At 40.7% G+C, this 18,136-nt stretch overlaps 1 protein-coding gene across 6 annotated transcripts; it reads right to left on the bottom strand.

Moving 5' to 3' along the window:
* Positions 1 to 7,357: 7,357 nt before the first annotated feature.
* LOC127298558 (uncharacterized) lies at positions 7,358 to 17,130 on the bottom strand. Of its 6 annotated transcripts, none has more exons than XR_011744738.1 (5): positions 16,958 to 17,130; positions 16,812 to 16,867; positions 15,536 to 15,593; positions 8,032 to 8,144; positions 7,358 to 7,939 (listed from the first exon to the last, which is right to left on the bottom strand). XR_011744738.1 is itself a non-coding variant. In XM_051328410.2 (3 exons), exons 1-3 carry the CDS (start codon positions 12,972 to 12,974, stop codon positions 7,598 to 7,600), a joined length of 480 nt encoding a protein of 159 aa, XP_051184370.1. In that variant the 5' UTR covers positions 12,975 to 15,528; the 3' UTR covers positions 7,358 to 7,597. The 6 variants fall into 6 exon arrangements, 2 of the variants coding, with proteins under 2 accessions (XP_051184370.1, XP_051184369.1); XR_011744740.1 differs by having other exon boundaries at positions 16,991 to 17,130; XR_011744739.1 differs by lacking the exon at positions 15,536 to 15,593.
* Between the last annotated feature and the right edge of the window lie 1,006 nt (positions 17,131 to 18,136).

Below are 18,136 nucleotides of genomic sequence, written 5' to 3'. Positions count from 1 at the left end.
TCTCTCCTTATCATTGTTATTTCGTTTTTGTGCCAATAATAGCCTCTAATAGGAAGAAAGTAAGATTTGGGGAAGTTGCTGTCCTGAAACAGATTATGTGATGTCACCATAAAAATTCGTATTACCATCCAAAACGTAATTTTGATCTGCCAATGTTTGAGCATATGCCCCAGGTTATTATCTAACTTACGTTAGTTGAACACTTCTCGATCTGAGCAACACAGGATTTTCGAAAAAATCGATCTTTACTTGTTGTTCTCTTTTGACAGGCCTCTTAATCTCTTTCTTTTTGAGTTCTTTTGTGAGAAAGATATTTTGAAGAAGTTGCTACATTATCTAATAATTTATTGGATATTTGACATATGTTAGAACTGAACCCTAGTGGATTTGTTATTTTGATTGCATTAATGCTGCTAATAAGAATTGTGTGAAATTTTGTATGAAGGAAGTTTTTGAGTGTAGGGAGAGAAGAATGATGCGATCAAATGAAGTATGGACAAAATATCAAGCTTGGATATGCCCATGTCACCCAAGAAATATCCAAGAGGTACAAGTGTCAAAGCTTGGGGATGCCCAAGGCATCCCCTCTTCATCAACAAAGCAACATGTCATCTCTCTATGCACTATTTTTTTTGTTTCATACGCTATGTGTTGTTCTTGGAGCGTATTTATTTTTGTTTTTTGTTTTGTTTTGTTTGTTGTAGCATATGGTTGGATCCCAGCATATTTGTTTTGGAGAAAGACACGCTCCGTTTTAATTGCATAGAACGCTCTAGTTTTTTCTCTTATTATTCTGCGAGTGTTCTAGTTTTCAGCTCTTGTTATTTCACTCGAATTTTGTTCAGAGCTCATTAGTATACTTTAGTTATGTATGATTATCTCTCTGGTCCATATTATTTTTCATCTCTGAGAGCTATTTCAAATAAGTTGATTGGTGTTGGAGACAAGTAAAATGTTTCATGCTTATAGTGATGCAAAAGAAAGCTTGTCTAGACTGTGGAATAGACTTTGACATGTCATGTTGGATGTTATTCTTGTTATATATGCTTAGTATTTATTGCCGTAGCATGACTTGTTTCAAATATCCGAGAGTGTGCTATTGAAAGAATGATGTGTTGTTTTCATCATACAAAGCATAATATTGTGGTATTCACCTTTGATGCTTTACTGGGTTGACTTGGCACATGCTTATAGCATGTTATGACTATAACCAGTCAACTAAAGCCTATATGATTATTTAGTTTTTGACTTGTAATATCACTTTATGCTTTGATTAATAATGTTTTGTCTCTATGCATGATTATGGCCATTATTGCTCTCTTAGTTGGTCGCTCCCAGTCTTTTGCTAGCCTTCGTCTGTACTGAGTATGAGCTCTACTCGTGCATTCAACCACCAAAAACCAAAGTTTTCCAATTGTGTTCACTATATCTACATACTAGCATTATTTCTATTTCAAGTATATTCATCATATTTTTATTTATCTTCCAAATTAAATTTTGACATGAGAAAATTAGTTAGTAAAGCTCTCATGAACTTGATGGCACATTTACTTTCTTGCACTTAATAAACTTGATCATTGTGACTATCTTATGAAATATACATGTTTGCAAATTGCAAGTTGGGAGTTAGCACAACCATGCTTTCATGGGAAACGCTTTCAACATTGCATTTATTCATATTTAGTTGATGTCATGTTCTTTTGTTTATGGATGCCTAGCGGTGCAAAATAAAATGGAAACTTGTAAGTCCATGGAGTTTGTATATGTGTTAGAGAAACGTCTGGACCGCTAATCTAAGTCATGCATCATTCATGATGGAAATTTACAGCGAACCATAGTGAGCATTCTATGAAGCATTTTAAATAAAAAGCTACATACCCATAGTAAATAAAAAAATGGATGAAGTCTGGTGATCAGGGGGGATACGTGAGCACCCCTTTTCTGCTCGACACGTGTCTAACGACGTTAGCACTGTACACGCATCGACGCGGTCTAGCTCGTCGAGTGGAAGGGTAGAGAGACGCGGGGAAGGTGCACGTCGACGCGCTTGGCCGGGGAGACACTAGCGCGACCTTAGAGGCGCGAGCTGGAGGCCGGCGAGGTGGAGGTGGAGGCCGACGAGGTAGTGGCCGTTAGTGAGTGGACGTTAGTGGCCGTTAGAGAGTAGCAGAATCTTACGATGGTGGACCAAATCCAACGGTGATAACCAGGTGCTCACGTATCCCCCTGATCACCAAATCCACTCTCAATAAAAAAAATTGCTGAGATGCTTATTGTCTGTTTGTCTTGTCATTTTGGTATGGGAATGCTCCTATATAATGGGGCCGGATGTACCCCGTTGGCGGTTCTCGATAATACATGTATACTTACAATGACAAGAACTTATTTGGGACCTAAACTTAGTAGCATGAGGTTTAGGTACTCGTATTCAAGGGGCATGAGATTTTCAACTTGTGATTTGTCAAGCATATGGCTCATATTTGCCATCACATTAACTTTAACCATTTAAAATGCTTATGATAGGCAAAATGAGAGCTCAAAGCTAATGAGTACCATACTTTTTGGAGGTTTATAAAACTTGTTAATCTTGCTTCCTTCTTCGAAGGACTTCTCTTTTACTTTATGTTGAGTCTTCATTTTCTTCCTTATGCACCAATTAAGAGAGCATAGTTGTCATTCTTAGTGCAATGTGCATAGTCCCAAAATTATTATTGATGGATTCATGATTATGCTATTGCTTGTTCTTAAATTACTTGTATCTAGTCACCCTCTGAACTTTGAAGGTGTCCTAGCATTTATGTTTTGCTACTTCCTAAAGAACATGTTGAGTACCACTTTGCTATGTTTTCTCTATGTTCATAAACAAACAGTTGCTTTCAATGCACTATTATTCATGATCCTTTGTTTGAGTTACTTTTCATGTTATAACATAGTTGCTAAGTTCTATTGTTAGAATTATATCTATCATGCCTATTTTTAGAGTACTTTGATCCCAGTCACAATGCTTTTACAATAACTTGATCAAGATTGTGTTGGCTTCATGTCACCTCACAAATTATTTTGTTATCACTTCCCTACTCGAGGACGAGCTGGAGTTAAGCTTGGGGATGTTGATACGTCTCAAACGTATATATAATTTTTTATGCTCCATGCTTGTTTTACGCCAATTTATATATGTTTTGCTCATACTTCGTTGCACTTTTATACATTTTTCGGCACTAACCTATTAACAAGATGCCATAGTGATAGTTCCTTGTTTTCTGTTGTTTTGTATTTAAGAAAAGTTGTACAGGAAATATTCTTGGAATTGTACGAAACAAAAGCCGAAGTCAATATTTTTCCATAACGAAGACAAAGTCCAGAGGGGGGTCGAAGAGGAGCCACATGGCGGCCACACCATACCTTGGCGCGACCAGGCCTGGGCCCGCGCCAAGGGGTGGTGTGGGCCCCCAGGGCTCCACCGACCTCACCCTTCCGCCTATTTATTCGCTATCTCGGGAAAAACCTAAACACCCGAGCCTCCATCCACGAAAAGTTCCGTCACGGCCGCCATTGCATACCCTAGCTCGGAGGGTTCTGAAGCTCTTCTCGGCACCCTGCCGGAGGGGGAAATCATCGCCGGAGGCATCTACATCGCCATGCCCGCCTCCGAAGTGATGCGTGAGTAGTTCATCCCTGGACTATGGGTCCATAGCAGTAGATGCTTGTGACTCCAAGAGGGGTATTTATGCTCGATGATAGGTTCATGCTTCTAGTTTTCTGGAAGAGTGACAATAACTTCTAAGATTGTAGATGTGCTATTGCTACTAGGGAGAAAACAACAATGTTTTATCCGAGGGTAATTCTATTATTTACTTTACACACATTGCTTAATGCGATAATCTGTTGCTTGCAACTTGATACTGGAAGGGGTTCGGACGATAACCGGAATGCGAATTATTAGTCATAGACGTAGTTGGATTACGGTCTATGTATTATGTTGTAATACCGAAACGAATCTCATAGTAATCATCTTGTCATGTATGGTCGGTATTTTGTCAATTGCCCAGCTGTAATTTGTTTACCCAACATGTTATTTATCTTTATGGAGAGACACCTCTAGTGAATTGTGGACCCCGGTCCTTTCCTTTACAATGATAAATTCATCTACTGCAATCCTGTTCTGTTTACTTTCTGAAAACACTGATCTCTTTAATTACTGCAAACATCTCTTTCCACTCGATACGTTTCATCCTTTGTGTTCAGCAAACCGATGAGATTGACAACCTCACTGTAAGTTGGGGCAAAGTATTTTGGTTGTGTTGTGTGCAGGTTCCACGTTGTTACTGATGCCGGTAGTGCGCCCTTGCAATAGTCAGCTAGCAACACCTTCAGAAGTCACGCCTTTCTCCTACTGGTCGATTAAACCTTAGTTTCTTACTAAGGGAAAACTTGCATCACACCTTCCTCTTGGGGTTTTCTAACCGCTTCCATCAAGCACCATCAAGATTTTCTGGCGCCGTTGCCGGGGAGAAAGAGAATTTCTGCAAGGGGAGTCTCTCATCTCCAATCTCTTTACTTTGTTATTGTTTTGCTTAGTTTACTTTATTTTGTCTTGTTTGCTTCTTTATATCAAAAACACAAAAATAAATTAGTTGTTTTTATAGTTGTTATTTTGTTTTTAGTTCATTATGTTGATCCCTAAGTACGATATGAATGACCTATCAATAGGTAGTGGTTCTATAATTGGGAAAGATAAAATTGAAAAATTCTTCAATCATGTTAGTAAGCTTAAAGATATTGACGATAAATCCCCACAAATACGCCTAGTACCAAACAAGGCTGTATTTTTGTCAATCCCCAATAGTCTACCCTTATCTAGTAGATTAAGAGAGCTGGCGACTAGGGTCGAAGAGGCAGTCGTCCGTTCAGGAATGAGTCCGGTCTCGCCACCGCGGCCAGGGAGGCACGAACTATGCAGGCGTTGGCTAGGGTGACGGTGAGTGCCTCCTCCTTGAGCAGGAGCACAACATTGGTGATGGTTTGGGCCACGATGGTGTTGGCGTGGTTCATGCCTAAAGGGTGGCGGCATATTTGGCTTCATCCATACATGCCTTGGCCTTGTCTCTCCGCCCGACACGCTTATTGGTCTCAAGAGCTCGATGCACCGGTGTGAGCTCTTTCTTCAGCTTGAGCAGGGTTGGAGCGGAGGTGGAGCTGGTGGCCGGCGACGGAGTGTCCTCCATCGCTCGCTAGGGCTTGGGCGGCTGCGACAACGGGTTTCGTATAAGAGTAGAGGGAGAGGGAGTGTAAGTGTGCCTCTAACGGGAGAACCCGAGGATGAAAAAAGGAGGACGCGGAAGATGTCCGCACTACTGCAATTCAATACCAAATTTAGCCTAGAAACGGGGTCTCCTCAGTCTGTTTGGATGCATCGTTGGGTCTTGCCCCCTATCTGCACGGACCGAAATAGGCAACCTTCATTAGGTCTCGTCGTTAGGAGATGCCCTAAATGTTCAGAACCTTTATGCTGGCCAGGATGTCGACTTGGAAGCATAAACTAGTCGGCAGATGCCCAAGTCGGTTAACAAGGCTTGGGAAACAAGACGGTGGAAAAGATAAACCAAAAAATTGGAATTTCACATAAGTTTCTCATATTTGCACGGAAAGTTCTTCTGGCATATGAACTTTAGTGATCCTCTATATTTAAAAAAATTAAAAACATTTTTATAAGTTAAAAAAACTATAAAAAACTTCGGACTTTGTCAATGATATATCTTACAAGCATGCAAAATCGCAATGCAATATTTTTTTAGAGATTTTAAATATAAATATGCTTTTCAATTTTTTAAAATAAGGAATCAATGTTGTCATGTACACAAAATCTCCACGCTTATTTTTAACGCAAATGCCAGCAGTCCTACTTTTTTTTGCGAAAAGGAACTGACAATATCAACCCATGATTCTTACAGAAAGATCCAACACAGAGGAAAAATACAAGAAAGCCCTCATGGATCCCATATTCGTCGACGGCGAGCAAGACGTGCCGACGGCGCGCCTCCACTGCAACTTCCTTGAACCTTGGAACGGAAGCATCCCCCAGCGGACGGGAAGTCATCGATCCTCGAACTCCGTAGAGCCTCCACCTTGCTCCGTCCACTCCGACGCCATGGACAACATCGCCAGCACCTACTTACTGTGCAAAAGTTTTTTAGACTAACAGGGAGCGCTCCCCAGCTCCATTTTCTTTATTGAAAATGAAACACATAAGCGTTCAAGACAGAAGATAAAAAGATGCAGCCCATCAGCTAAGCCGAGGGTCTTAAAAGATAACAAACATCTGAAAGTCTCAAGCTAAAGACATGAATCTACCAGAGAGAGCAACAGAAACTAGAGTAAAGCACTACATCACAGCCCCTCTATTTCCGCTTGTACCCAAGCATCAGATCACCACATGGATGTCGCCTGATTCTTCTGGGTGCTTCAGCAAGTAGGCTTCAGAGGCGCGCCCTTGATGGAGAGAAGCCGTGGATGACTTCCAAGTTGAAATCCAATCAAAAGATGTGCATTTCAATCCGGCATCAGCGATGGCACCATCCTCAATCTTCTCACCAGGGCACCTTTGAATTTTTCCACCAGATCCCATTCCAGGCTTTTGAATAGAACCTACCAAATCCTTAGATAAGATAGGAGCAAGCCCCACCACACCTGTTTCATAGATAACCAGGTTTTTCTGTTAAACACCAAAGAGTTCTGTTGTTCCAAATGCACCACATAACAGCAGATGAGACAACATTGAACTGCTCAATTTTTTTATTGCACAGCCATTTAGATGCAAGAGATAGATAATCAACAATCTCTATGTCAAAAATCTCTTGCACCACAGACCAAAACAGCCTAGATACTAAGCAATCCATACTGTGCAAAAGTTTCCAGTGACATGATCAAGATGGCAGTGCAATCCCTACAAGTTCAGCACCCATCAAACTTAGGCATCACACAACATGACCTGTTCCTAATGATCTCCCGCAAAAGCTTCAAACCTGGAGATTCATGCCCGGACAGCCTAGTTGCTCGGACATTTTCGCACAACTTATAGTTCGATTTCCATGGTCCAAAAGGAGCCAGGTCTCATAGTGTTGTATGTGAAGTTCCTATAAACTTCAGGTTATATTATTGCATTGTGCATTGGAAACGAACTCAAACTAAAATTTGAGCAATTTATTGGATTCACTTCCGATCTATTGCGGTGACAGTTCTTCCAGCGCACTGCCAAGTTTCCTTCCAACAAAATAATTTTAAGCATAGAGAATGCAGAAAACGAAGTAATATGAGAATGTGCAAAAGCTTGAAATTGCAGAAAATCAAACATAAACAATTACTGCAAATAAAATACTGCCATCCATCAAAACAAGAAACAAACATACATGATACATCACCTCTCCGCCCCACGGCACGGAGACATCAGCCATACAACACACCAACCAATCTGAATACAATTTATAGTTTTGGTATAACATAAAAAATAACCCAGCGCCACACAACTTCATATTCAAGTATACTTAGTCTTCCAGATGATGCCAGGACACGCCCTACGCTCTATCTCCCCCCTGCCTGCTCACAATTCTTCCGAAACATCATCCACATTCAGCAACACCCTGACCATGTCGTCTTCTTCATCGGACTCCTTCCCGAGGCTGTTCGCGAAGCTCACGACGTTGGCAAAGTCAAGAAAGTCCTCGTCCTCGACGGTCTCCGGCCCGAGGCTGTTCATGAAGTTGAGGAGAGTCACGAAGTCAGAGTCCTGGAAGTACCACGCAACATCGGTCCAGTACCCTTCGCCGTGCACAATAGCCATGACGGTGGTGACGTCAGGCGCTTGGAGGTTCAGGATGCCGTTGTAGGCGTTGATCTCGTTGTCATCCAACGAGAAACTGGCACCACTGAAGTCAGGGCTTGTCTGTGTTAACATAATTGTTTTAATTATGAAGCATCAGCAGTGTTACCGAGATTCAGAAATGCATTTCCAACTGTAAACTGGGAAGAACTTACCTCGCCAAGACCGGAGTTCGAGCCCTCACAAGGATGTGCCTCACCAAGACCAGAGTTCGAGCCTGCCTCACCAAGACCCGACTTCGAGCCTTCAGAAGATTGTGGTCCGCTACCTGGAACCAAATGCCACAAACCATGCATTATTAATTACATTTTCAAGATCCATAAATCCATCAGGGGTCCTTACAGTAAAAAAAAGTGAGCAATCGATTAGTCAAGTGAAACAAGACTAAAAGTTCAGCACAGATAGCTGGAAACCATTGATTGAACAAGTATAACAAGAAAAAAAAAATCCTAGATCTTATAAAATTAGAAGCTGTGTCCAATCCCTTTAACCCGACCTATACTTATGTTCTCCACAAAAGACATAAAAACACATTCATTTTGAACATCAGTAGTATTATCTTGTGTACGCACCCAGGTATGTACCTTACTCCGCCACATCTATGCATGATCTACGATAAATTTGCAGGATATATTTTACTACTTTTCTGGAAAAGGATCATCCTTGAAAAAAAAAACCAATGGTACGAACAAAGTTGTCATAATGAGATTGCTTTCAGTTTTTTTTATACTTTCAATTTTCCATTACTTGAAGTGACACATTTCGATAAATGTCAATACAATATATTACTGCAAAGAACATATATCCAGTAACTATTCAATATCCTTGAGCCCATGTTTCATTGACCTGTAATGCTTAATTTTACATATCAGACAAATCTCAGAGAGTTGATTGGCATGTCAAATAATAATAAGGGCTTATATATTAGGTGTTCTATCAGATGTCAGCACGCACTATAAGTATGCACAGTTTGGCTCAAGCCCCAAGGTGTATACTACACAATCATGCAACAAATATTTGACCAGAATATACTTTTCCTGTTCATAATTACAGCTATAACACAAAACAAAATTTAGGGTGTTTCAAAAACCAAAACGATGCATTGAACTGGAAAAAAAGTGTCCAACAGACACCACCTCAAGAACCAGAGCATTTTTTGGGGTGAATTCTGATGATTACCTCATTGTACTAGATTGTGAAAATAATCTAAAATGAAGACGGTGTACAGTTTGGTGTGCACAGCTTTTATTTGAGGACATGGTCGAAGGAATATTTCGGCCATCAGGCTAGTATGTTGTAAAATTTGTGGTAGCAAGTGAATCTTCTCCAAGATTAAAAAGAACTGGTAAATAAACTCTATTGTTAGAAAGGCCATAGTAATTCACAAGACTGAAAACGTTCCACTGGGTTTGCACTTTACACGATATTAAGTGAAAGTGACAAACTATCTCTCCTCTTTCTTCTTCTTGCCCCCAAGAGTTTGTAATAAACAGCCAATGGCCATGGTTCTCCTGTCAATTTACACTGCCATTACTGACCATCAGCATGACCAAGTCCGCTTGCTTCTTGCACAACACAACCACTAACTCTGCCAGTGAAACACATGCACTATAGCAGTTATGCTCCTCACCTCTCCTCTATCGCTGTTTTCATCCATTTGTCACACATAACCTACCCTTACTAGCTATTGCTATGATGCATTGTGCCACATATTAGCTATACTGGTCACTGCAAACATGCGTCAACTAGTTTCGGCCACCATAGCCCTTCCCAACCACTGCCTGGAACAGCAATCACCACCATAGGCCTCACCGACCAGTTAGTTGGTTATCACCAGGCACAGTTGACCTTGCCGACCACTTCACTAGTCAGTACTATCACTACAAACCTTAACTAATACTCCCTCTGTCCCATAATATGTATATTGTGATAACATCTTACATTATGGGACAGATGGTGTACTTGATTGAGAAAGTACCAGATAAAACAAAACAATAGATTGTCATATAAATCTAAAAGTACCAATTTGAGAAGGGCGGAAGGGTAATGTGAGTCTAATATGAACGTTAGAGATCCTCCTCGAGATAGGCTTTCGCCCCGCTTTATAAATAAAGCCAGAAACAAGTAGATCAAAGATAAACAAAAAAGTGCAAGGGGACCAAAACTTGTCACCAAAGACACCGGAACGAGATAGAGGGGAATCGGAGGTCCACGACGACGCCCCCAAGAAGGTAACGACGCACAGCGCCACTATCGTTGAGACCGCGACGGTCAAGGGTTTTCACCCGGATCGATAACGTGGAAAAGGTACCCACAATGGTGCCCTCAAGAGGGTTACGACACCCACATGCATCGCCGCCGTAGGCGTCGAAACACTAAGCTTTCGCCCGAACAAACCTTCACACACGCCCGATATTTTGGACCGCCCACTGAGCCCGGCCTCCAAATTGCGATCTAGGAGCTGCCATTGCAGAAGTTCCGTCAACACCAGGATCACAGACCGCCTGCTCCTCGCATTCAAATGACTAAGGAGCAAGGCCATCACCACCGCGCCGCTAACCGTAAAGGTGCCTGCGCGATCCACCTTCCGGGGCCGCCGCCCCGGCGTCCGTGAGCGACAGCAGCACACTATGGGGCTGCCGACTCGAATGAGGTAGATCAGCGACGGATCAGCCGCCGGTCACGGCCACGCAGCAGCCAGTCGTAGGAGTGTGCCCTCCACCGCTGGAGACAGTTGCTGACCGGACACAGCAGGAGCACCAAGCCTAGATTGGGCATGGCCAGGGCCCAGATCGGGCCCGTAAAGTCGCTGATGGCACGCTGCAGCACCAGGGCTGCCGCTGCCGCCGCCACCCAACTACCGCCGCTCCGCAAGTAGATCAGCCGTGTGCCACGCCATCATCACCCGTCCTGAGCTGGCTCCAACCTCACACCGAGATAGTCGCGCCTCTCACCCAGCACGTCACTCTCACCGGCCATCCCGCCCCGTGCCGAAGCCTCCATGCGAGAGGGAGAAGGGGTCCTGCTGCCAGTTCCCGGGCTACGCCTGGCGGCACCATCCGGCGACGCTGTGAAGGGGGGAGAGAGGGCTCTGTTGGGCGGCGCCCAGGGTTCCCTCCCCGTCGCCACATTGGTGACACAGGAAAGAGAGGGATTTTTATGGTAATTCTACCAACTGTGATTTTATCCGCAACATTCAAAATAAATTCTTTTTCTTAACAAAACAAGAACGAAAAACTACAGTCTTGCGATGGAAGGGGAGTTGTCAACATCAAAAGCAACTAAATCAGACTAACATATTCGTTTCATCAAATCAGCCATTATCAATCCAATACAGCCTAGCTAAAACCCCGTCAAAGCATCCACCAATAGACCTATACAGACACATTTTGATAGAGCATCCTCACCTTGAGACATGGATAAAGCAACTGGCTCCAATCCCTCGTAGCCCATGAAGCTCGCGATTATGTCTTTCAAATAAATCAACAATAGAGCTATCGTCGCATACTTGAAGAATGGAAACGATGGAGGTGTGCACAAGTGTGGGTTAGGTTGTTTTTTGAAGAGTCCAACGGGACGAATATATAGTACAAGATGCAATGCGAACACAACGCATAATCGTGTGTACACATACAAGAATACTAATTTTAGAAGGCTCCAATTTGAGAAGGTCCAAAAGGTAATTCGACTCTCCTATCAACCTTGGAGGAGATATACATTCTTACATTGCACAAAGCAAGTGTAAAATTTGTAGTTGCACAACTATTTATGGTAATTGTAGCAATTACAATTTTATCCATGATTTTTAAAAAAAAATTTCTTAACAAAACAAGGATGCAAAACTACCATGCATGATAAAAGGGAAGCTGTCAATTAAAAAAATGAAACAAGTATATCCATTTTCATCAATCTGGAATGATCAATCCAATACAAACTAGCTAAAACCCCATTCAAAGCATCCATGAATGGATCTATATAGATCCATTTTTATAGCATCTTCACGTTGAGACATGGATAAAGCAGCCAGATCCAATACCTCGTAGCTCATGAAGCTTATGATTACGTCTTTCAAGGAAATCAACGAAGCGCCAAAGGATGGATGAATGCACAAGAGTGGGTTAGGTTGAATATTGAAGAGTCCAAAGGGGCGGATATATAGTACATGATGCAATGCGACCACACCACATAATCGTGTGTACACATACAAATTTACTAATTGCAGAAGGATAAAAAGGTACTGCAAGTCTCCTATCAACCTTAAAGGAGATATACCTTCTTACATTGCACAAAGTAAGTGAAAAAATGTAGTTGCATATCTATTTATTTATGTTAATTCTTCAATTGTGAATTTATATGCAATATCTATATTTTTTTTAAAATCTTAACAAAACAAGGGCGAAAAACCACATTGCATGATAAAAGGGAAGTTGTCAATACTAGAAATCACAACATCGAACTAATATATTAATTTCATCAAGATGTGAATTATCAATCCAGTATAGCCTAGCTAAACCCCATCAAAGCATCCACAAATAGACCTATATAGATACATTTCGACAGAGCATCCTCACCTTGAGGCATGGATAGAGCAACCGGCTTCAATCCCGCATAGCTCATGAAGATCACGATTATGAATTTTGAGGAAATCAATCATAGAGTTGTTGTCACCGAAAGGATTGGGGAGGGCACATGTGTGGGTTGAGTTGTATTTTGAAGAGTCCAAAGGGGTGAATATATAGTACCGGATGCAATGCAAACACAATGTGTAATTTTGTGTACACATACAAATAAACTAAAAGACGCAGGAGTGTGAACATGAATAAGGACAGTACAAAATACTCGAAGGCATTTAACACCCGACCCAATCAGATGAAGACGTATCCATGTATGCAATGGCATTGCGGTAGAAAAGGTAGTAAATCAAGATAAGAAAACATCGAAAAGTCATGTCTTGATGGCATCATCTCGTAATATGGCAAGAAACAAAGATAGAAGAGTGAAACCACACGGCACCCAATGAGATTATTTTTAACATGGCATTGCAGTAGAAAAGGGTTATTTTTAAGGTGCTACCATGCTCTTTCTCGAAGTATTTCATTGTCTCCAGTTTATATTGCCCCTCCACTTATAATGTGCCGGCCCTGACCACAGCAAAAATTAAAATGAAATGTAACCAAAGTTATCCACGTTAGGCACAAAGAGAGAAATGATGCAAAATGTTCTCACCTCAATGAATACGTTTTCGCGAGAAAAGGGGGAAAAGGGACTATATAGCAAGAGGGGATGGAGTATACAGAATAAGACATGGGAATGTGTATAAATAGATAACCCGGGACAAAATCTTTAGAGATATGGATTTCCTCAATGTCATTTAATGCAAAAGAAAATCTTGTCTACATAAATAGTCATACTACAAGTGATATGATAATTATACATGTAACAAATGACAAGTAATAATACAGAACGAACGATTGTGTCCATATTGCTAAATAGCACCAAAACAATAATTATCCATCAAATATACATAAACCATACTAAAACCGAACTATTTCACCAAATTATATGATAAATGTGATCTTTGAATTCGTGTTATGTTTTGGATAGTCGGTTAGGGTACTTTCGTTCTCGTTGTTAACATATCTATTTGTCGAACCGAATGAGCAACATACAAAATTATATTTGCAACACGTTGTACAATCATAAGTGTTATTAAGTAAAATTTAGACACTAAGAGTGTTAGAATGCGAATATGCAATGTATGCACTTTTTTTAATAGTTTATGTTCATATACTATGTGTTAGCCATAAATTCTAACAACTTAAAACTATAATACTTAACTCGGACAGTAGGTGAACTAAGTGATACATTAATTACCACATGGTATTTCATATTCGAATGAACTCTATGAATTAATTTGAAATGGATCCAAATTAGAAAGAGCATGGTACCACCTTAAAAATAATTATTAAGATCGAAATAAGAAAGAGCATGGTACTTTACCTATGTTAGATATCTTCTGTTATAGAGTTAAAAATATAATTTTATAGTACGCTACTTTTAAACATTAAACATAAAGTTATGGTTTCTTTGAATTTAGGCAATACAATTCGTTTGTATACATAAACATTCACAAGGCATCAATCCCTATTTTTTAATACCCAATGATCCAAAAAACTGTAACAAGTGAGATCATTTGCTGGTGGGAATCCATGATCGCTATGCGAAAGGTCAAACATCAGATGATGACTGAACTGAATCCATGATCATTTTGCTTTGAATGGAAGCCACCCTTGCTCTGATTCCGTGATACACCACACTCCTACTCATAGTCTTCCCAGTATTGTACCCTTCACCGCATGATAATGAGGCCCTTCACTACATGCTTTTCGTTAGTGTACTTGTACTGTGCTGATCTGTGGTGGAGGCCGGTTCCGAGGAGAAGCGCCTGGTGCCTCTCTCTAGCGGCCCCGAACACCATGCCCTACCGCCGCTGGATCATTAGGCGTGGCCCTAGCCAGAGTTCTGGAATCTAATTGGGGAATTTGGGATGGGTGGAGGGACAATATATCATTTTTTCGCTTCAGTAAAATGGGTTTGTAAAAATGAGAAAATCGGATTTTGAGGAAAAGGAAACCACCACCATATCCCTTTCATATTTGCATTCTAACACTCCTCATATCTAAAAGTTTACTTAAACATGTATATGATTGCACAAGGTAATGCAAATATATTTCTGTATGTTGCTCTTTCGGTTCGACAACATCAATATGTTAACAAAAATGAAAGTTCCCTAATGGAATATCGAAAACATAGCAGAAAATTAATAATCAAATTTATCATATATTTCAGTGGATTAGTCCGGTTTTAGTTCGGTATTTGTATACGTGATATTTTGATGGATAATTATTGTTTTAGTACTATATTAGCACTATGGATAGAATTTTCCATATTGTATTATTACTTGTCATTTGCTACATGTATAAATTAGCATATCACTTAGCGGTAGACCGTTTATTCATTTAGGGAATACTTTCTCTTTTGCATTTAATAGCATCGAATAAATTCATATCTCGGGAGAAGATTTTGTTGCGAGCCTTCTATTTATATACACGTCTATGTCTTATTTTGTACACTCCATCTCCTCCTATTATATAGTACTTTGTTCCCCTTTTCTCGCGAGACTGATTCATTGGGGTGAGAATATTTTGCATCGTTTCTCTCTCCATGCATAACAGGGTACATTTCTTTTTAGTTTTTGTCGCGGTCATTGTATCTAATGAGGGGTCAATGCATTAGAAGCTGAGTGACACTATAAACTTAAGAGAATGGCATACTCCGAGAAAGAGCATGGTAGCACCTTAAATAACTATTAAGATCTCTGACATCTTAACTCATCTTAACTGAGAGAGCTAGCATGGACATGTGAATAGGGAGGAATGTGGCCAAGGCCAACTATCCAACAGGACGGATCATGGTCAACCAAACAATCATGTACCTGCTATGAAATTTCTTGACACACACAACATAAATGAACAAGAGAAAAACAATTAGAAATGCATATAGACCAACAAATAAGCAAAGTGTGCTTCCAATATTGATAATAAAATCCCAAGCCAAGTCCAACGAAAAATGGAACAAGTTAAGAAAAGTTTTTCTTACGATCTTTCACCCTATTCTAGAGCTTGGCACCCTGGTATGCACTTCTCTAGCTCCGCCCCTGCATATATTATCATATTATCTTGGATGCAAACATGGGGTGGAGACAAGATGAGTTCAAATTAAACATCCACAAATAGTGGATATTGCAGATAGACATAAATCATGAAGATTAAACCAGATTACTACAATATCAAAAGGAGTACATGATAGGAATAGCGTGCTTCAACGAAACACTCACACTGGATCAAATGTTATAGTACTTATATGCACATGGTAAATGGGAAGTCTCGTCAAATGTTCTATATTATGATCACAATGGAATGAAGTTAGCATAACATGGTCTACGATCTAGAATTTCTATAGCATGTTGTGGATTTGTAGTGTTTGTACAGAATAACTAGGTGCCGTCATTACTACAGTTCCTCCTTTGACAAGAAACATGAAACCCAACTAGTCAAATTGGTTATCATGTGGATGCGTATATCTGATACTATTGATTGTTGGTCCAAACCCTGCATATGCTTATTTTTGTCCAGCAGTACTGAGTGGCATGGACTTTGCACATATTAAAAAGCCAAGTATCGATCATCTGTCATATGTTGTGTACTCGAGTCCTGCCCAAATCTAGACACAACTATTTGGATTTAATCCCGTACACAGCTTAGTTGTGGATTCCCTTCCTGATCTGGTCTATAATAGGGGCTATTGATTTCAACCACTGCACATGCATCATAAGAAAGAGATGGATCCCAAAGTCGTGAGTAGTATATATATACACTAAAATACACGTTGTATAGAAAAGTACCGGACTAGAACTTGTTGACAAGGGAAGTTGCAAGGATTAGTTTCAAAAGAAAACAACTGTTTACCTATTTCAATTTTCAAGTATCAGAACTCTGAATTCTGAACTGAACTAGAAAAACACCCGGTTCCCAAACTTAAATCCCCCGTGATTAGAATCCAGCAAACAAACCCCCGTTTGGTAACAAGAGGTTAAGTCTTAACCAACGATGTCCTCCATCGCCTATTGTGAAGTTGCTAACAATCATGTCCTCCGTCTATAAATAGATGTCTGAGGTTTGTATAAATCTAGATGTATATGGACACTAAATAGTGTCTAGATACATCTAAATTTAGACAGATCTCAGACGTGTATTTATAGACAGAGGTAGTACGTTTCCTTGCAGAATCGTTCCATACTGACTGCGATATTCATTATTCAGCCAGTGGCTGTGATCATAGACAGAGCAGTAAGACATCACAGTTGAGCGCATACCTCCGAGGCGTCGATCTCCTCCACGGTCATCCTAGCGTTCCACCCATGGCTGCAGCCTGGGAGCGAACCATCCGACAAAACAACACGAAATGGTCAGAATCCATAGAACGTGAAACAGAGGATCCGATGAAATACAATAGCACCACCATGGATCAGAGGGATGGGGAGGTACTGCTGACCCGCGGCGGCGGGGGCGGAGGAGAAGCGCCTGATGCCTCTCCCTGACGGGCCCGGCCACCACGCCCCGCCGCCAGACGAGCATTGGGCGCCGTCGGGGAGCGGCAGGTCGTAAACCCTAGCTGGGATCCTCGCGACGAGACAAAATCGTAACGGCTCCGTGCGTGAATGAATACCATATCTTTGGAGGATTTCGAATATCTTTGGAGGACGGTGACAGTCTGCCTTCACAATTACTTCGACATCCAGACTGTAGATTTCGACCAAATATTAATGAAAAAATATGAACATTTATTACAATATAAAATCTGTTGCAGTGAAATATTAATGAACTATATAAAATCTGTTGTATTGAAATATTAATGAACTAAATAAAATCTATTGTATTGAAATATTAATGAAGTATATAAAAAATGTTGTACTGAAATAGTAATGAATTATATTTTAATACTATTATATATGTGTTTGGTATTATAGATATTGACATTTTTATTTATTTTTGTTAAATTTTGTAAAGTTTGACTTTGACTAAACCTAGAATGCGTGGAAGCAAAAAAAAAAATGGAGGAAATAAGAGCATCTCCACTCACATGACTCAAATGGCGTCCAACAGTTCTCGGTCCAAACAAGATTTGGAGAGATATGCTCTGGTCTCTCGGGATGTCACTTCATCTTGCTAGACGAACTTTAATAGTAATCACAAAGACTTCTGAATATGAAACAAGAAAAGAGAATGCAACCGACGAGGATAATTTGTATAGTGATCAAAAGTTGAATCAGGGGCTTTCATTATATCGAGAAGCAATAGGGAATGATGTATGGATAACACAAGTGACATAGGCATCCCCAATGGGCCTGCCGAAAATGGTACCCGGGGTTTACTGAAGGCCCATAACCCGAAGAGCAAGAAGATTCGGAAGCCCAAGATGCTATTAAGGAAAGCTAGAGTTGTAATAGGAAGCATTACTTGTAATCTTGCGGGATGGGTCAGAAACCCTCCCGGACTCTGTAAACTTGTGTATTACGAAACCCTCGGCTCCACCTCCTATATAAGGGGGAGTCGAGGAACAAAGAATGGATCGAATTAACTGTCAACACAACCCTAGTTTCATATTCGTCGAGTACTTTTCGGCTGAAACCTTCGAGAT

Source organism: Lolium perenne, chromosome 5, assembly GCF_019359855.2.
Source record: "Lolium perenne isolate Kyuss_39 chromosome 5, Kyuss_2.0, whole genome shotgun sequence".
NCBI lineage: Eukaryota > Viridiplantae > Streptophyta > Magnoliopsida > Poales > Poaceae > Lolium > Lolium perenne.
Note: the sequence above shows the minus strand (reverse complement) of the source record. Positions and strands in the feature narration are given on the sequence as shown.

Excerpts from the sequence above, each read along its gene's own strand:
- LOC127298558 (XM_051328409.2), bottom strand. The coding sequence starts at position 11,329 with ATGGGCTACGAGGGATTGGAGCCAGTTGCTTTATCCATGTCTCAAG. Across the intron at positions 8,145-11,283 it reads TGCTTTATCCATGTCTCAAG|GTAGCGGACCACAATCTTCT; the intron begins GTGAGGATGCTC and ends ATTTGGTTCCAG. Across the intron at positions 7,940-8,031 it reads CGAACTCCGGTCTTGGCGAG|ACAAGCCCTGACTTCAGTGG; the intron begins GTAAGTTCTTCC and ends ATGTTAACACAG.